Here is a 21,764-nt window from a genome sequence, read left to right as displayed (position 1 = left end):
TGCCAAAAAGTTAAATTAGATCAAAAATAAGATTTATATTACTTTTTATCTTATTATGAGAAAACTCAAACTTAGAATGAGTTTGGGAGGTTTTAAAATTTTAAGTCCATTTGTAATTAGAAAAACCTATAACCTTCTCTAAGCAGCAGCCTCGGGAAATTGAATTTAAAAAAATTCTGCAGTGTGTGTACCCAAATTGCAAGAACTATCAAGAAGCTATAAAATCTGAACAGAAAGTACAAAAACACAGACTGTGCAATTTCTGCTCCTCAGTGGGGGAAATTAATAGAGCTAAAGTGTTCAGGACATTGTGTGCATCACGCCTGGGACAAACCGAATGGGGAGTTCGTTTATCCATCACTCTCTAGAACTGAAGAACACCATTGACATTTAACAAAAAGAATCTTAGAACAATTAAAAATAGACCCAGTCCAAAATTCAGCAAACAAAAATAATTTACTGCTTATGGTGGGAAAACAAAACCCAAGGAACCACATTTCCTGCAGCATTCTTGCTGTAATTTCTGGGTGAGGCAATGAGACAGATTTAAACCCCAATTATACCCTGGAGTAGAATAAAATGTGTTCCCATTTGCTTGATATGTGTTACAATGTAGCCAGGAACATGCTTCATGTAGTTTAAGTTTGGCCCACATCACTCATTAGATTTCATTCACGTGATCTTAAGTAGCATCAGTTTTTCCAGAGTATGAATGCTAGTTAACAAACAGAATATATTCCAAATTGTGCTCCAGAATATAGCCAAATATGAAAATAAATCCATAAATCCTTTGGTACATGTTCTGATGAAATACGTGTCATTACATTTTTCTTTTTGCCAACCTGATTTTCTAAGCCCAACATGTACACTTGGATTTAGTTTGCAGCTTAAGAAGAATTGGCATGCCAGTTCAAAGGCTAGTCAACACCTGTATGCTTCACGGGAGTAATGCTTTATACTGTGCATGCCACAGGGATGTGCAACCCAGTTTCCTGCTTTCCAGATGACTATGTATGCAGTCATCTCTCACTGCAAAGGGGTGCTTGGTTTTACGGTTCCCAGCAAAACCTGTAGGCATTCAGTTCCTTTACAATGAATCATATGACTATTTGAATGTAACCTATGTACAACTTCTTTTTTGTAAATTATAGATCATCTGTAATACATGTTACATGGTATATTCTGTACAGTCATTTTAAAAATTCTATTGTTTAGCTATTATTCGCAAGAAAAAGTCTGTGACTATGAAATATGAGCTCAAATCATTTTGTAAATATTTTTTTTTAAATATTTTATTTATTTATTATGTATACAACATTCTGCTTCCATGTATGCCTGCAGGCCAGAAGAGGGCACCAGATCTCATTACAGATGGTTGTGAGCCACCATGTGGTCGCTGGGAATTGAACTCAGGTCCTCTGGAAGAACAGTCAATGCTCTTAACCACTGAGCCATCTCTCCAGCCCTTGTAAATATTTTAATTTATATTTGTTTAAATATACTGATGTAGAATACATATATTTCGAGGAAGGAATATATTTTATATATTTTCAAATTATGATTTTGGTGTTAAAAATTTAGCTTGGTGGTAAAGGCAAGTTTAGCATATGCAAGCAAGACTGTTTTTTGTTTCTTCCAACACTGCAAAACAAACATATGAGCACTATTTAGCTATTATATATTGCTCTTTGGATAGCAATTATCCAGTCTGCTTTATGAATTTTTCTATTTGAACATATACTAACTTTTTATGCCGCCTATTAATCTGTGATCTAATTTTTACGAGTGGGACGCCTATGTTGAATGTAGAACATCCTTTCAGAAAATTTTGAAGACAAATTTAAGTTATTATTTCACAGACAACACTTTTCTCGGTAAGAGAAGAGTTATTATTCTATTAGGATAAATATATTCTACTATTCTAATATTATTCTATTAGTATAGATATACAATGTAGAGCTGAAGCACTATTCTCAACATCACCATTGTTTGATTCTCTATTTTAAAACATCCTTAAATGCAGCATATTTACACAATGGAGTATTACTCAGCTGTTTAAAACAGTGACATCAGGAAATTCGAATGGAAATGATGGAACTAGAAAAAATATCATCCTAAGTGAGTAACCCAGACCATGAAAGACAAACATAGTATGTACTCTCTCATAAATGGATATTATCTGTAAAGTAAAGGATAGCTATGCCACAATCCACAGCCCCAGAGAGACTAGGAAACCTGGAAATCTGATGCGCAAGGCAAACTCCCATGAACGTACAAGGATGACTCCAGCTAAAGATTCCAACCAATAGTGGATAGGTAGCCTAAGCTGGACATCTCCTTTAATCAGATTTGAAACCTACTCCAATTGTTATCAGAGCCTTAGTCCAGTAACTGATGGAAATAAATTTAGACATCTCCAGTCAAGCACTTGGACAGGAAATACTTTTGAGGAGAAGAGAGAAGGATTATATGAACCCAGTAGGGATGAAGACATAGGCATAGGGGTGGGGTGAGTGGGGTGGGTGAAGGGTGGGGCGGTCTTAGGGTCATCATAAGGGAACTCACAGAAGTGACTGTTCCGCTCATGGGAGCTCACAGACTATGGAATGTGGACCACAGCTAAGGATCAGCCTAGGCCCTCTGCTTATGTGACAGTTCTGTGGCTTGGTCTACTCATCCATCTCCTGGTCATGAGGGAAGAGAACCAGTCCCTAATGCTTTGGCTGGGTTTTAAATACCTGTTCCTAATGCTGGGTTGCCTTACCAAGCCTTAACATAAGCAGAGGAACTCAGTCCACCTCAATTTGATATGCCACGCTTTGTTGACACCCATGGGAGAATTTTGCCTTTCTGAGCAAAGATTTAGGAGGGATGGATTGGGGTGGGGGAGGGGAGAGGAGGGTTTACAGAATGCAAATTAATGAATAAATTTAATTAACAGAGTTTATCCTTATTAACATACTCTTCAAAAAATAAAGCCATTCTAAAATATTCTTGAGTTACTTCAGAAAAAATAGCAAATTACTTTCTCTTTCTGAAGAAACTGAGACTTACTGAGTTTTCAAAATCTGTACTTAACCTTTCTTATTAAAATAACTAATATCAAACGTTTCCAGAGTCCTGCAAATTTAATCTTACCTGACTTGCCATTTATTAATAATATCATAGGGTACACTAATTAAACACATCCTACTCTTTGTCATAAAACAAGTTCTACAATTTTATTCTTCAAAATTAATTCGTATGTGCACCTAAAGCAAAATTTTAATTTTAATATTCCATTTGTACTTTAAAATGTCTCAGTATCAGATTAAACTCTAAAATAAACTACTCTGCTCATATAAAACCATTCATTCAGTAATTCACAGCTCCTGCTCACTGAATTTTACTTTTAATAGACTTTGAAATTCGTACCAATGAAAATTTCATGGGCAAAATTGGGAGAATGTTTTTATAAATATATTGTGAATACATGTACCAAAGACAATGTTTGAAACAGAAATGAGTATTTGATTATCTATTATGACATATTTTAAATTAAAAATAAACTTCAACTAAATTTTAAATATGTGTAATTTCATCCAAATTCTGATTTTCTAACTTTTTTTTCCCTTTTAATTGTGATTTTACAGTTCTGGGAATCAAACTTTGAGACTCAGTCATAGTAAGCAGGAATTCTACTATTAGACAAAAGGGCTATTTTTAAATGAAGAAGAAACCCTAGCTACCATTTCCAATTCATCTCTATACCAAGACCTCTTTATATGTAATTTAGAAAGAGCTAAACGCAATTCCCCATTATAAAGTTTATGACATTATGTTTCTGCTAACTCTTCAATCATGTGAGGCAGTAGACTATTGCTTGTTAATGAATGCCTAGATCACCTGCACGTTTACAAACCATTACAGCTCAATTGTTTCTCATTGTCAAAGTTACAAGACAAATATATTCAAATAAGTTCAAAATAGATAAGCATGACTACAAAATACTTGTTATCCCAGTAAAATAAATAGCACAAACAGAAGCCAGGTATGTGTGTTTTTCTATCTGTGTCTGTGTGTGCATATGTGTTATATATGTGTATTTTTCTACCCATTATCCAAAGTTTCATATTCAATACTTCTTCCTTTTTGGTTTAAAGTAATACATAAAAGTTGCCTTTCGAACACATCTTCTCCCATGACCCTTTCCCACTAAAAGTGGTTTCTTTTTTAATTTTATTCATTTTTATTGAGCTCTACATTTTTATTTTAATAGCTAGACTACCTGCGCACTCAAAATTTTATACTGGGAAGCTAATTTTCTTAAATGATATGATGAAGTCATTCATTTCTGATTTGTGTGTTACTATATGCATGCAGTGTAGAAAGCAGAAGGTGGCATATGTCACCCGAGCAGTCACCTATAACATTTAAGTATAACACCTTCTGTCAATCATGTCACTGGACTTTTTAAGTTCACTTATAGTTCATCTGTCCAAACATTACAATACTGGAAGTTCTGTGGATAGCATAAGTACCTATGTGAATCCAAACATGTTTCCTGTATGAATGTAAAAGATGATTACAGAAAGGAAATGGGAAATGCTGGTGAGTTCTTCCTAGATATCAGTTAGTCAGGATGATAGTGTATCACACAGCACATCAGTGTTAGACAGGAAGCAGCTGCAATCAAAGTTATCATTTTAGCATTCACTGAGACTTTAAGGGAGCTAAATCTGATAAACTTAGGCCATGTGTTGTTCGTGTTATGGTATTTCTATGGTGAAACTATGTCCAAAAGTAAGTTGGGGAGGGAAGGGATTTATTTGGATTACACTGCCAGACTGTAGTCCTTAACTGAAGGACAGAAAGGCAAGGGTTGGAATCTAAATGCAGGGTCTGATGCAGAGGCTGTAGGTGACTGTTGTTACTTGTGACTTTCTCAGTTTGCTTTTTTTATAGAATCTAAAACTACCAGCCCAGGGACAGCACTACCCACAATGGGCTGGGCCCTCCTCATCAATCACTAAGCAAAAATACACCCTAGACCCCAAACTTATAGAGACAGTTTCTCAATTGAGTTTCTTTTTTCAAATGACTCAAGCTTATATGATGTTGACCTCAAATTAGTCAGCACATGCATGCTTCTCATGAAAATCTCACCAAATTCAGATAAAGCAAAGAGTGATAAAAATCCACCAATGGACCATTTGCTAACATAAACTGGATATTACTTATTATTTAATTTATATACTCTGAATTTTGTTTCTCAAGCCTGAAGTGACAAGAAAACCATCTGGAATCAGTTTCTCCATAAAAGGTATGATGTAAACCCTGTCTCGAAAAACCAAAAAAAAAAAAAAAAAAAAAAAAAATAAAAGGTATGATGTTCCAATACATCAAGCTCCTCTTACCACTTAAACTTTATCCTTGGGGGTCTTATTGTTCAGTGATTAAGCACTTGCCCCTCAAACATTCAGAATACGGTTTGGGTCCCTAGAACCTACAAAAATGTCTGGTAGGCACTGTGCCCACCTGTAATTCTATATTTAAAATAAGGACACAGGGGATTACCAGAGCAAGCTAGCTAATAAGAATGGCTAGAGAAATGATTTTTGGTTTTTCATAAGAGACCAGACCCACCTCATGGAAAAGGTCAAAGAGCAGTTGAGGGTTGCTCCTAAAATTCATTATGGGCCTCTACATACACATGCACATATGTGCAGGTGATCCCTAACCTGTACCTACATACATTCAAATATGTAGGCACACACATACATGCTACACACCACTAAAATGAAAAAATAAAAGTTATAGCTCTAGTAACTTAGAACTTGATCCTTAGCTGTCCAAAATACTTTCGAGTTGAGTAGGAAAGAAACAACACTATAGAGAATAAGTACAGAGCATAGCATGCTGTAGTTTTCCTGTGTAAATCAAACACTATGAAACTCAATTCCAATACTCAGCTTTAGAATTATAAATTCTCAATCACAGCCTATTATTAGAATAGAAATTATTCATGTTTTCAAAAAATTGCTATTTTTCATCTTTTGCAATGTGAATTGAATCTAGAGTACTGTGTATGCTAGGCAGGTGTTAACCAGTAAGCCACACCCTAATTCTTTATTTCTGTGTCACCAGTTTGAACATAGATTAATTATTTGAGAAATTACCATTTCAAGCCACCTGATCATTCCTAAAATCAACGTTACACTTTTTCAACAAGCCTCAATATATGACATGTAGTAAACAGTAACTCTTTATGAAATGAAATTCTTACATCTAATGAGTGTCTAACTTACCGGTGGATCTGCCCCTTTAGAACCAGCCAGCCCTCCTGTTAGTGATTCGATGTCCTGAAAAAGGGAAAAGGGATAATTTTAAATACTACAAAATAGCAATATCCAGGCCCACAGTGTATTGTCATTGGCAGAAAAGCTTAGATGCTACAGTTCTTTTTGTTTCCTGATGATATTGGATTCTACAAAATTATTAAATAGATTACATATAAATAGTTAATTATTTTCTCTAACTTTTTATAATGTGTAAAAGGAAAAATAAAGGTAAGCAGGCGATTGCTGTGGAAATAGGAAAAGAAAATGGCTCTAGACAGGAAGACAGATGCTTTGTCTTAAAGAGCTAAAGGGTATCCAACACAGAGAAGGAAATAACCTCAATCAATTTATTATTCTTCAGAACATTACTTCGCCATGGTACTGTATCCACAAAATTTTTAAATTGTCTACGGTTCACTCTGTAACACATGCATAAAATGCTAGGCGATATGGGTAGCTTTGGTGTTCTTGCAAAACGATTAATTCTTAATGTTGAATTAACAGCTACAGAAGATAACACATCGGAAATGATTCTACTTGCCAGAGTTATTATGAGTGCAGAAATGAAAGATGCTATCATGAGTTTCAGAGGCAGCGATTTGTAGAAATGAGTTCTAGGGCTTGATGTAATTGATACCAATCTCATAACTTTTCAGAATAACCTGGAGTGGCAGATTTTGAAATAAAATCTCACATGATTGTAATCTCCTTTCTCTCTCTCTCTTTCTTTCTTTCTTTCTTTCTTTCTTTCTTTCTTTCTTTCTTTCTCTCTCTCTCTCTCTCTCTCTCTCTCTCTCTCTCTCTCTCTCTCTTACACACACACACACACACACACACACACACACAGGCGCGCACGCGCACATGTCTGCTCAAAGGTATCCTGCTACTAGCCATACTTGACACCGTCACCCTAACAAATAGATAAAATCTTTGAAATATATTGACTTAATTGGACCTTAGGTTTGAGTTACTGTCACATAACATCGAAGGCAGCCCCTGTCCCCCATCTTGCTGTAACCTGATTATCTGATGTTTCCGCCAATGTTTTACACATTGTCTTTACAATGTTTCACAAACGTCTTGATTTATAACTTTATTTTTTCTGTTATGTTAAAAACTCCATGGAATTGTTTCCACATTGCAACATATAACCCAGGCAACACAGAATTTGAGGATTAGTCCAGCCTCAAAGTGATCAAAGTCCTACTAGACTTTGTTGACTCCCCATGAGAAGCCTTAATGCCTCAAGGAGTAGATGGGGAGGTGGAGTGGGGGGGAAGCCAGAGAAAGAGAGGGAGTGGGAACTGGGATTGATACGAAAAATGAGAAAATGTTGTTTAAAAAATAAAATATAAAAAGAAGATATATCTGGAAATATTCAATCATAGGAAAGAGATACATAATTAAAAATAATCTCATACCAAAGGCAATACAAAGGAAGAAATTCAAATTATGAATAATGTCTTAATTAGGTCTGCTATTGCTATGATGAAATGCCATGACCAAAGTAACTTAGGGAGGAAAGGGTTTATTTTGGCTTAAATCTGGTATTACTGTTAATCATTGAAGGAAATCAAGATAGGAATTCAAACAGGAGAAACCTGCAGGCAGGCACTGATACAGGAGACCATAGAGAGGTGTTGCTTACTGGCTTGCCTCACCCATGGTTTGCTCAGCCTACTTTATTAAGGAAACCAAGGAAACCAGCCCAGGGATGGCAGCACCACAATGGGTCGGGCTCTCCTCTATCAATCACTAATTAAGCAATTGCCTGAAGCCCAGTATTTTGGAGGCAATTTCTTAACTGTAATTCCCTCCTCTTGGATGAATTTAGCTGACATCAAGTTCACACAAAGCTATCCAGCACAAATAACCTATTGAATTTATTTTCACCCAAATCATATAGTCCAGATTACCTTCATAAATGGTAGCAGTTTTTAACTGAACATAAAGTGTTACTTTCTCACAAGTCACTTCATATAACAGAAAAATACTTAAAGCATGGTAATAAATATTTCCATCAATAAACAGTATAAATAATCAGATTTAGGGGTGTGATAAGATAAATTTTTAATCCTAAAATTATATGCTGAAATCACCAATCCCTACTACCTAAATATCTAAAAATAATTGCACATAAATTTTTCATATAGTGATTCAAGAGAATAATCTGATATCCTCATAATTGAGAAAGAGATGAGGATAGAGGCAGACTGGAAGTGGTCTACAGAAAGGCACAGAACAATGTCTACTTGAAAGCCAAGGGGTGAGGCATCTGAGGAAACCTACGCTGGTATCACACTGATGTCAGAGATCTAGCTCCCAACATTGTCTGAAAAAGTGTTCTGTTTGAGCCATGTTATGCAAGATGTTGTATATTGTTGTGTGGAAAGTAGTAAACTAATGTAGGCATATTTATAATTTGGTACTATAGCATACTATATGTAGTATTATAGCATATCATACTATATAGCAGGGGTTCTTTGGGAAATGGCATCATATTTCAATATGCAGTATATTAGATAGCTTTAAGCAGCCCTTCTAAAACCTATTGATATCAGTGGAGTTTACCTAAATAGTAAAATAACTGTGTCTTATCACATACTTATTCTTGAATATTACTTCATGATAATACTTAAGGCAATATCACAATTGAATATTTCTGGTTTTTTAAAGAATTCTTTCAAATTTCACCTCTGTCCCATTTCCTGTTGACAGCATTTGCAGTACATTATTCAACACCTTCCATCGAAGTTCCCAATGACATATTATTTTTTAAATTAAATGATCAACATTCTTTCAACCATCTTCTTGATCATTAAGTTATATTGGCATGATTAAGTGCTCCATCCTTGAAACTTATATTTTTCTTGTTGAATTTCATTGCCTTTAATTCTTTATATAATTTTATTTAGTATTATTATTCTAAATGTTATTCATGCTAATGAGATACTTTTTAAAGTTTATCATTCTATTTATTTTATTATTACTGTGTGTATGTGTGGGTCTCTCTGTGTGTTTGCATATATGCAGATGATCACTGAAGCCAAAAGAGCACTTCAACTCTCTTGGACCTGGTGTTACAGACGATTGTGAGCCTTTCAACATGAGCAGGTGCTGGGAACTGAACTCTGTCCCTCCGTAAGAGCAACAAGCACTCTTAATTCCTGAGTCATCTCTCCAGTCCTGAGACGTTCTGAATTCTACTTTCAGCCTCTGTTTATCCTCTGATAGACAATTTATATTTGAATATCTCTGTGGTTAGGTTATATTAAGCTGATGAAACATCCCATCAAGTTTTCACCCCCACTTCTCCAAACTGGTGTACCTGATTCAGTGACTGGATGACCACTAGCTGCTCAGGTCCAAATTTATCTTCCAATCCTACCACAAGTGTCTTAACAGAAGAAGTTTAACTTAGCTACCTCTCACTACCCCTAGTATCCTAATCTCTTGGGATAATTGAAGAGTATCTAAGTAAGCAGCAATCTAATTGTTACTTATAAATCTGTTCTTATCTTCATTACATCTTACATTCTCTATTTTGAGTTCAAATTTGAATAACTAATTTTTTACCTCAAACCAGCATAAGGTTTTTCAAAAATCTTAGAATAAAACTCAGCTTTTTAGTATGCTCTGCCTTTCCCTATGTTTCAATTCAGACACTTTCTCTATTGTCATCTTTTGTGATGCTCCCTGCATCTTGTGCTATTCAAATCATGTTAGTCTTCACTAGTGTACTAATTAATAACCAATACAAACACGGCTTCTATACCAGGATCTTTGCATATATTTCTTATTCTGTTCAAAGTGCACAATCCTCAAGCATCTTTTTAGTTCATTAATTGACTCACTTTACTTACCAAAGTGCAAGATTAACTACCAAACTACCAAAATTAACTTGTTTAAATCAGCCAAGGTTTCACTTAGGGTAAGAAACATGAAACTCAAAAAAGTTACAGAAACGTGTATAATGAAGGAGCAATTAACAGAGGCCTCAATAATTTGGCGGATCCAGGATAAAGGTAAATAACTGGGACTGAGAGTAGCAGAAAGTTATGTAATGCTTGAATATAAAAGAATAAAATACAAGAATAGTGTTGTTTGTCACTGTCCAGCAGGTGATGAATGCCACCCTGAAGCCTCTAGCAAGATTACCACACAGGAGAGCTCAGTAAGCATTTAGTGAATGCAGAACAACTGAGCAAATGAATAAAGCCTGTGATATCATTCTGCTAAAAATCTCTGAAGCTCGCCGTATGTGTGGTAAAGCATTTCTTATTTTTATAAAAATGCGTTACTTGGAAATCATAGCACGGGGCAACAGTGTTTGCACAATGTGTCTTCATAAAATTCAGAAATGAACAAAATAATGAATTACATACCCAAGATCCCACAGCTGGGGAACGTAGGAAAAAGCTGTTGAAACCAGTGTTATAACCTCAAGCTTAGTTGCCATTGGATTCTATCATATATCACTAATGAGACACCCACTTAAGGGACTAGCCCTCAGCTGTGGGATGTCATATTGAGGCATTACATTTCTATACATACTAAGGTTTTTAGCTCATATGAAGGGATGAAATGAAAAGAGAAAAAAAGCCTAGATAACACACAATGCAATACATTTTCTCCATATGAAAGCACTGGCTATGGACATAATACCTACAACATTTTACAATGAATGAATCAATGTTTGGGACATTAGTAAAAGTGCCTAGCATAAGGAAATACTTCAGAGTTGTTAAACATCAATAATGTTTACTTTTCTGTAATATTTTTTGTAAGTTCACAGCGGAAGGAATGGGTAAGAGAAGACAAATTTTTTTCTTTTAGGGAATCCTTCAGTTTTTACATGCTGTTTAATAGAAACAATCTTTCACTAAAAAAAAATGTGTAGGCTCCGTAAGGCAAACATCCAATTAATAAACTTGAATTTCTTAATGAGGCTTAAGCTGTTAGTGGTTTTTTTTTGTTTGTTTGTTTTTTGTTTTGTTTTGTTTTTTGGCAAAATTACAGGGTAAATTTTCTAGGGTAGGGGGCAGAGAAATAGAAAATGCACAAACCAATTTTATAAATATCACTTGGACAGGCAAAATAATGTTGTCCAAAGTTCTAAAAAAATAAGAATTTTTCTTTTACTTTTGAGCGTGGTTCATCTCAAATCTGCATTTTCTTCCAGTTCTACAGTTAACTCCTTCCATAAGGAACAGCTGAGTATAAAATGTGGGTGAGGTGATATGCTGTTCATAGGAGAAAGGTAACGGTAAAGTAAGTCAAAGCTTTTTTAGCATTCAGAGTGTTGTGGGAACTCACAATATCAAAGAAAAGTCAGTCACCAAACATACTTTACTTAACCAGCATAACGAACCACACCACACCTGAAGTATGGAATTCAGTCTGTGATACCCTTCTGACTTAAAGTTTTGTTTTTTAAATCTAAGGCAGAGCCAAGGCACAGAGCAACAGATGAAGGGATTCGGAGAAGTGAAGGGTTAAAACACAGCAGTTGTAGTAGTAAGTTGTATAGAGTGACAGTAATTCGGAGTTGTATTTTGTCTTGGAATGCATATTAGGTTCCCTTAGAAACTATTGGGCAGCAGTAATTAGCATTGACGGGGCACTTACTATGCTCAGACGCCTCCTGGCACTGTCCACTGTTTCATTAAACAGCAACCAGGTAAGCCTGGTCTCAGTTCACATTTTCCAAGATGGTCAGTCTGGGACTTTTAGTGTTGAATGACTCAAGAAAGGTCATGCAGCTAACTAATAAGTGAACAGATTTAAATGCTGAATCCAGAGACAATGCATTTCAATGGCTATGGGCTCTTGCATCTGCTCAAATGTGAGTAAAGAATTAGAGGGGCTTTTTGGAATGCTGCGTAGTAACTTGGGAAACAAGGCTAATATATGCTAACCGTCTGAAGAACTGAAACCGGGTGAAGAAGATTTGAGGCAAAGAAGGTTTCAGTGGGTAGAAAGAAGAATCTTTACAGATAGGTGTATTTAACATTAAATTTAGCATATATATATATATTATATATATACACGCACACACAAATATATATATATATATATATATATATATATATCACAACTTTTCATCTCTTCCCTTATTAGGTCCCTTTTACTATGAAAGGTAGATGGTGAGCAGTCTTGTGAAATATGATATAGAAATAAAGGGAATTTCTTTGCCCTGAACTCAAGACGTTTGTAAGAATATTTCAGATTTCTGGCACAAGGAATGAAGTTGAGGCAGGACCAAGCCCCTCCCTTCTGCACCAAGGCTGAGCAAGGCAGCCCACCATAAGGAATGGGTTCCAAAAGAACATCTCATGCACAAGGATCAGATCCATGGGAGGCCATGTCCTTTCTGAGAAGTTGGTGGGTGTAGGGAGAGGTGGGGGTGGGAGGCGGAGCTGTGGTTGGTATGTAAGATGAATAAAAACTTTAAAATAAAAAAAAAATAATTTCTCAGATTGCAAATAAAGTGACACTTCCTAAAACCACCTGGCAGGAAAGATCACCTTTTCTGATGAATTTCCATGTTACTCGTCTCCATGTTTGTATTACCTTATATCAGCATCAGCATATGTGTTCCCTTTCATTAAAAAAATTCCTAGCTGGGGATGGATGAGATGTTCTGCTTTGAATAGGCAGTCTTGTATATATATATTTTAAATTATCCACATGTGTCTATGGGAAAAGTATATATATATATGAGTGTAGGTGTTCATGGAGGAGATAAAAGATCATTAAATCACTTGGACCTGGACTGGTGGTTGTGAATGTCCTTATGTGGGTTATGGGAACTAAACCCATGTGCTCTGCAAGAGCCCTAATGTGCTCAACTTCTGAGATATCACTCTAGCCACAAGTGTGGGTTTTTCTAGAGAACTCTGTGAAACTGTGTTTGTGGGCAGTAATAATTCTCTCCTGATACATCATCTTTTGTGTTCTGAGGCTGTGAACCCTTAGCAACAATTGCATGATTTCATTTGAATTAGTCACCAGCCTTAAATGAATCATACCAACAGATTCTCCCCAAAGTTGAACACCTCCACTCTAAACTCCTTAGGAGGAGGTAAGTAAATTTACTTTATTTTTCAGACTACACTGACAGGGCCTTTGTACATGATTAAAAGTGAGTATACCAATAACAATACATTGCTGGATGAAAGCTGAAAGCAAAGTTTAATCACAGCACAATAGAATTTAGGAAAAATTCCATAAGAAAAAGAAGAGAAAGGAGGAGGGAGGTAAGGAGGAAGCTGGGAACACTTAATTTACAATACTATTAGGATCACTTTTCAGTCTCTGTCTCCTGGCACATGAAGCTTCTTTAATGAAAGATAAAAGTTACACTTTTGGGGGCAATAAGGGTAAGTGTTAAGAATGCAATTGGGAAATGCACTGGTTTATGAAAGTTTCTACAGAAGGTTCTCCCCTAGGATCCACTACAGAAATATACATCCGGTCAAACACAGAGAAAAACTTATCATGAGCTGCCCAACATCAACTGATATATCTACAGCACAACACTATACCTAAGGTTCAAGGAACACCATGGGAGAAAGAGCAGAAGGATGAAAGATTACAGTAACAGCAGAGGATGCCTGCTAACAGACGGTGTCTTCAATCTAAGACAGGGAAACTGTCCAAAATAGACTAGCTAAACAAGACCTGCACAATGGCACCACCAGTTGGCATGCTAGCATGGATTTGGAGAATCTCATAAGACCCTTATCCCTTACCCCTAGATGAAGAGCTACAGTCCATTCTGCTGAAATCCAGAATACAGACTTTTTCAGGAACAATACCCTGATAGGTTATCAAATTCCAAAGAGTGATTCCTAAACACACACACACACAGAAGAAACACCAACTGAACTCAGCAGGCAGGTATTTGTGTGCCCGTGTGCATGCATTTCTGAGTGTGTGTGTGTGTGTGTGTAAAACAATAATAACTAAAGATAAGTCATGATTTTGTGAATGAGTTGGGGAACAAAGGAGGAGCTTGGGGAGAGGGATAAAGAGGTGGGAATGATAAAGAACTCTTGTAGAACAATTTCAAACACAAGTAATTTTTTTGTTTGGAAACTGTGAAAGGAATATTTTTCAAGAATTAAAATGGTCCCCTTTTGGTATTTATGCTCTTGTTTAATCTCCTTTCCTTGACTGAAACTCAGACAAATTTGTCAAAAGTCATAGGATTGATTGCTCTTCTGAGGTAGATCCGAAAACCTTTCTCCCTCTCATCTCTCCTGTCTCCCCTTCTCTCATGATTCCTTGAGGCCAGAAACTAATGTCTCACATCAGTGATCAGCCCAAAGCCTAAACACACCACACTCAAGCTAATTAAACACAGCATCCTCTTTGTAGCCTCAAAACATCTGAAGACTAAGATGACATCTGCCCCATCTTGTTCTTTGATTGCACTCTTGTGTGAAATCCTGATACAGAGGGCCAGCCTAAACTACATTGAACTCCTAGCTATCCATTTTCTGAAATAATAGTTATTGTAAGCCAATAAGTTTTCCTATTTACATAGGAATACACTACTAACACTAAATAGATACTCATGCATGCCTATCACTCATTTTTGTGTTCTTATCACTTAAGTATTGATTAAAAAATAAAATGACTTAGACTATAAATATTTTGTATCAATGAACCAATAAAAGAAATAAAGTCCAGAACAAGATAATGTTTATGTTCCTATAACTAATTATAACTCATTGTGTCTATTGTTAAAATTATCAACATGTTTCATAAAAATAGTTTGGACAATTTACAACATTCTTGTTTGATATTTCTTTGACATTTCTATTTGCTTGACCAGTTTTAAACGTGTAAGGATCATTCACTTTTTGGCAATCAGTTTGTGAATATAACTGTTAGGTTCACTTGTGGTACTCAAAAGCTATATCAAAGCAGATTTAGAATCTCCTGAAGAAACTGTTTCCTCTCAGTGATGTAGGAATAGCCAGGTCAAATTGATAAGAATTTCTTTAAAGTGCTAAAAATTTTATCAATTAATTTTAACAGTCAGAGCAGGTGGTTCATGCATTCATTTTAAAACTTGAGATACTTTATTTAATTGATTTAACTCACACTTTGATCAATGATATAACCACATAATGAAAGTATCTATTCAATGATCATATGGTATATGGTACATAGTGTGGTCTCTAAATATGTATATATATCATCTTGAGGATTTTCCTTTATGACAAATGATTCATTTTTATTTTGCATAGAATGCCATCAGTCAAAATTAAATATCTATTCCCTTTAGCAATCTTATTTTCTGCTCAGATTACAGGCAGCACATAGCTGTTCATTTCTGCTGCTTATAATTGGATTTTTATTTCATATTTTCCAGTTCTAGTTCCTTAGGCAATTTTATGACCTCATTCTACAATTCCCACTGCTATGTTATATAATTGTTTGAGCAAGCACAGTCCCCAAAAACGAGAATTAAAGTTTGCAGCCAAAAAATCAGGTGAAAATATAATCCAACATCAATTGACTACGATTTCAGGCCATGTAATTTAGTGTTATTAGTGCATGTGACGTATTTCCAAACATGAACTTTCAAGCCAATATACCAGTGTTTTAATGTGAACTCCGACAAAATTTAGACATAGGATCTTCAGCTGCTTCCATTACTTAACTCCCCACCAAAAAAAAAAAAAAAAAAAAAAAAAAAAAAAAAAAAACCCACAAAATAGTGTTAGTCTCAAACTGTTGTTGGGAAGGAAAATATGTATGCACCACAAATGGAAGCAATTTAGCAGTAGCTTCATTAATGAATTCAGTTTTAGTTCTATTTTAATTTCCATAAGAAGAATCTGGGCTTGTTGGTGCCTCTCCCAGATCTGTGGCTGTGGTCTTTCCAATGTCATCACTGAACTGTGAATGATGCAGCAACAGAGCTTCCAGAAGAGACACTTGTGACTGAGTGAGCCATGAGAAAAGCACTCATACGTTGATAGACTCAAGTTTACACAGAACTCACATCTGACTTCCAACCCCAGAAAGTAACTTGGCTTATTTACAAAGCCAAAACGTGGCCTCAGCATTGCCACAGATTTTATTGGAACCTAATTAAACAAGGTCTTTTGAAGGCTTCCCGTATGTAATGCCTTCAGCAAAACATTCTTGTTTCTACAGAACAGATAGTTCTATGTTTTTATTTGATTTGCTTGATTTAGCTCAAGCAGGTTTATGAACCAGGTCATGAATTCTTCTCTGAGTAATGAATTAAAGATTATCTTGGACACTTATTTGGAGATATGCAGAAAATAATTTAACCTATTAAAGTGGGATTCAGTTATCCCTCTCCTATGTGATTTCCTGCTAACATGAAAAGATAATTGAGAGGAATCAGTGTTCTACCTTTTGACCTTGACCTCTCTAGCAGTACACATTATTTTATATGAACACTTAAATCGTGATCTTAAGTTCACATTTATTATTAATATGGAATGTTTTTTATTATTGAAATGACCTATAACCATGTAATGCTTAAAAAAAGAAGTACTTGGCTTACTGGAAAAAATAAGGAATCTCTTAAGAGTTTAAGTTTTAATTAAAGGATGTATTTTATTTGTGTAATGATGTCAACTTAAAACTAAATGTCCCGCTCTCTTTAAATGACTCTTTCTCATAAAGAAATCAGTTCAAATGACATATCGTGGGAAATATTTCTTAAGACCTTAATGTGTTATCAATTTATTAAATGTTACATTGTATGACATTACAGAAAATTATTCTGAAATATTGAAAAACTAATAAGAAAAACATGTATTATATTTATGCCTCACCTCCAAATGACTCTCCTTTCTGACTAAACACATATTGAATTACTCTGAGGAAGGGAATGTCTAATCAGGTAAAACAGATATTTGAAATTAGCAAAGAGTTTTCTAGAACATTTAAAGCACTAGTAGAAATGTTTCCTGATTGTAATAGGTGTTCTCCTGGTGTTATTCCTCAGTGTTTTTTCAAAGTACGAGACTTGTCTCTTCATGGAGCTATTTCCTGGCACCTGTCTGATCAGTGTGTTCATTAATTACGCACACAAACAGAACTGGGACTGGAGGAGGCTCAGTGGTTTGGAACACTGACTCCTTATTCAAAGGACCCAAGTTTGGTTCTCAGTACCCACATGGCAGGTTACATCTCTCAGTAGATCTTATTTAGAAAATCTAAAGCATTGTTTTACCTCCAAGGGTATTAGGCACCAACATGATGAAATTATACATGTGAAGTTAGCAAAACAATTCTACATATAAATAAATCTAAGAAATTAAAGAAATATGAGTTTATGTTTTAGTGAATATATCCCTTCGCTTAAAATAAAACTAGAATGATCAAACAAGGGAAGGTCTAACAATAACTTTTAAACAAATTAGAAATGGTGTGTCGACCCTGAATACATACGAATACTGTAATAGTATTTGGGTGAATACTGGAGCAAATGTGGTAAGAATAAAGAGACATTTGTTACAAAAAAAATAACTTCTATGCTGATGAAATTAAAAACTAATGTTTTCTATTCTGAACAATGCAAAAGAAATTCCATTGCATGCATCTTACAAACGTATGTGAATGCTAGTGGATTTTACTTTATCCTCCGAGTAATATTTGGAATCTAAGATTCTAAAGCTTTATCTGAGATTTACTGCTTTTGTAATCAGAGATTGTAAACCTTGTTATCCAATAAAGATTTATGTTCTTCAGCGGCTATAGAGTTAGAGGAAGAAATCTCATTAACTGGGGCCTACCAGACAAAAACACTTTAATTATGGTTTGTTCCAAGCCCCTTCTGAAAGTTTGTTTATCTAATTTTTGCTGTTCTATTACCTATGGAGAAAAGAAGGAAAAAGTAGAAGATATGTCCTTTATTTGTTTGTTTATATCATTTCTTGCTGTTCTTATAACTATGGATGGAAGATGGGACAAGGAAATGTGTATTTTAAAGGTGGTAATTACTTTTAACCTATTTAGTCTGTGTGTGCAGGGGGGTATGATGTTTACGTCCTTGTACTGTGGATATTTATTAGAATGTGTGTAAGGCTGCCTCTGAACATGTGTACGTGTGCGCATGCCTGTGTCCAACACCAGTTGTCTATCTTACTCCATTGCCTTATGCCATTTTTTTAAAAGGTAAACCTGGAACTCAGAGTCGGTAAACATCAGGGATTGTCCTGCGTCCCCAACACTGGAGTTATGAGTGTGCTCAGCCATCAACAGCCTTTTATGTGTGTTCTCTGGATCCTAACACACATTGTCAAGCTTGTGCAACAAACGTTTTACTGACAATTATCTCCCAGCCCCCAAAAAGACTCTAGAAAGGAAACATAGCTCAAGAAATTGGAACAAATTACTATTGATTAAATAGATAATACAACTCTTTTTTTAGTGAGTTGTCTGTGTTTCTTTCACTTGATCACATACAACAAAGCTACATTTATTTCTAGCAGCTAAAGAAGACATTAACTTTTGTTGCAGAATACATAGGATGCTTTTATAAGTTTGCAGGTCATAGAGAATATTTTACAATATGACTCTCATGAATAATGCAATTTTGGCTACATAAAATTTTTATGTTGTTGTTAAAAAAATCCTTACAATCAAGAAAATATTTCCACATGAGCCATGTTTCCATAACATTAAGTCATTAAAAACTTAAAATATTTTTGTATAACAACATATTTATTAAAATATTTCTAAAAAGATATCCTAAAATCTTTATCACAGAAATTTTGGATTCATATATAATTAAAAATCTTCCTAGCCATTGCTAAAATCATCCCTTTAGATCTATGGCCCATGTTTGTGAAGATGAGTACATCATGTGAGTCAAATAATGCCCATCTCTTACTTTTTTCAATATTATTTAGCTATCAAATGTATTGTTAACTATTTTTTTTTTTTTGATTTTTCGAGACAGGGTTTCTCTGTAGCTTTTTGGTTCCTGTCCTGGAACTAGCTCTTGTAGACCAGACTGGCCTCGAACTCACAGAGATCCGCCTGCCTCTGCCTCCTGAGTGCTGGGATTAAAGGCGTGCGCCACCACCGCCTAGCTATTGTTAACTATTATTGTGTATGTGTACAATGAGTATTGCAAGAGTTGGAAATATGCATGCATGTATTCATTCATGTGTTGCATGTGTGCATTTGTGTGTGTGTGATATCATAGGAAATTGTGATTCAGTTCTTTTCTCTTACCATGGGAGAGACTGACAGAACTTGGGGCATCAGGCTTGTAGGCAAACTTTAGATCTTCCAGCTTGACTTTTCATGTTGTATATGGGAGTATTGATAATTTGTCCTTTATCTAATTTTGTGAATAAAATAGAGTTCATCTTAGAGAGCCAACCTTTACTGATGGATCTGCAAAGATGTTTTAGGAAAGTATTAACAGCATGAAGAGGAAAACTTCTGTCCAGGTCCCTAGTTAATGAATTTCTGTCCCCTGCAAGGTGCCTTCTCCAGGGAGCTCTTGGGAAGATGAGGTGAAATGCAGGAGAGTGACGACAACATTGCCTCGTCTTCACATCTAGCAAATGTTATCGCTAGAGTGGTTGCTGAATCTGCTCTGTGCCTGCTTGTAGGTGTTAGGGAGAGCTCTGGTGTCAGGGCTGAGGGCAAAGTGATTTTAGCATTTAAGAGGACATAACAGGACAGCATCAACATCTCAAAAATGTCACCTGCTGCTTGTATAGTGGTAGCTCATGCCTCCACATCGTGTTCTAATTTCTAAGCCAGTAAAACTTGAAGGCAAGAACTCAAGCTTTTTAAAGGTGACTTAGATTTAAGTCTTGCCTTGGAAATTACTTAAATGTATCCACTTAATTGAGTTATTTAGTTACATTGTCTATGAAAATAAAAAAGAATAAAAGCCAACTAAACAGATTTTTGTAAGATTTAGATGACACATACTACATAAAACCTCAAGAAATGTTCATGAAATATAATAAGATGTCCGTAAATGTCAATAACTATCTGTAGTATGCCATTCTCTCCAGTATATGAAAACTTGGGGCACAGTTCTCCACCCATACCAAGTGGGGGTTTTTGTAGCAGAGTAATTTCATCAGTCCATGACTGTCCTGATAAATCACAAGTTGATTCTTTTTGTTCATTTTAATTAATACACAAAAAGAAGTTGAATGTTTTTGACAGGTAAAAAGAGCAAAGAAGAAAATAGTTGGAAAGCTTGATCTTCAAGAAGTGTATAAATGAGAAAAGAGGCAATCAAAGGAGACTAGACATTGGAAAATGTTAGGGGATAGATTTTTGAATGTCCTCTCTAACTTGTTTCTGGACAGGAATGAGAAAAATCAGGGCAGCAGGCAAAACACCTAAGAAACCCCAATGACATCATCTGTTCTAAGAGTCGCATGATGGCTCAGTTTTCATACTGGTGTAGGTCTGCACACACCCCTGCCATAGAGAAATGCACTGACCAATTGCATTAGCTAAGTGTTTTTTTCATATTCTTCTCCCTTTCCTCGCTTGTTACTTTCCTTTACTGTAGCCACTAACTGCATTATAAAGGTTAATTAAATTTGTTCTTTGTGATTTTCACACATGCATATTACTTTTACTCCCTGCTCTCTCTTTAAGTCCCACATCTGTCAACGACCCCTCCTCCCCTAAAAGTCTCCTTGCCCTGTTCTCTTTGTTTTGTGAAGCAGTGGCTTTAGTCAGGGCTGTGGGTGTGATCATGGGCTTTTAACCATCCAGTGGAGCCTGACAGGCTATCCAATAGAAACAAAACTAAAGATAATGAATCCAAATCCATAGGAAGCCAATAGCTTAGCAGGGAGGGGTAAGGACCTCAGAGTCCCTTTCTTATACAACTGGCTCCAGGAAAACTCAAAGCAGGCAATTGTTACTATTGTGATCTCATCAATGCTATTGCCATAGCTGGCCAGAAGATAGCAATTTGCAGCCCTTCCCTCCATTTTCCTATTTTCTTTCTTTCTACTCCCTCATTTGCGATATTTCCTGAGACCTGAGAAGGCAGAGTATATAGATATCCTGTTTAGAACAGAGCAAGCCACTCTCCCTTATTCTCAGCACTTTGAACAACCACAGTTCCACATTCGTCACAGTTCATTGTAACGAGAAGTTTCTCTGACGAAAGCTGACAGTGGCCTTGTCTTTGGTCATAAACATCAGTATATGGCAGCCAGTTTGGGGCCTTGACAACTTAGTTCAACAACAGTACTAAGATGAACCCTCAAGGACAATGAACTCCTCAACCCATGAGTTTTTGACAAGATTTACACAGAGTACCAAGCCTGCATTCTCTCCTGTGAGGTGGCGCTATACACAGGCAGAGAGTGGCTGATCTCCACCACCCCAGTTTTCCCTCTCCACTAGATTATCCACTCTATGCCAAACTTGTCTTAAATACTGACACCC

The 21,764-nt window shown here is 35.8% G+C and overlaps 1 protein-coding gene across 16 annotated transcripts in view; it reads right to left on the bottom strand.

The window, feature by feature from the left end:
• The window catches only part of Ppfia2 (PTPRF interacting protein alpha 2), a 330,645-nt gene that overhangs the window by 269,651 nt on the left and 39,230 nt on the right, over window positions 1-21,764 (bottom strand). For all 16 annotated transcript variants that reach the window (XM_057757739.1, XM_057757750.1, XM_057757738.1 and 13 more), the window contains one exon: window positions 6,288-6,341. In XM_057757739.1, coding sequence (XP_057613722.1) covers window positions 6,288-6,341 — 54 coding nt within the window. The remainder of the gene's footprint in view (window positions 1-6,287; window positions 6,342-21,764) is intronic.

The sequence above is a fragment of the Chionomys nivalis genome, chromosome 25 (assembly GCF_950005125.1).
Source record: "Chionomys nivalis chromosome 25, mChiNiv1.1, whole genome shotgun sequence".
Taxonomy (NCBI): Eukaryota; Metazoa; Chordata; class Mammalia; order Rodentia; family Cricetidae; genus Chionomys; species Chionomys nivalis.
Note: the sequence above shows the minus strand (reverse complement) of the source record. Positions and strands in the feature narration are given on the sequence as shown.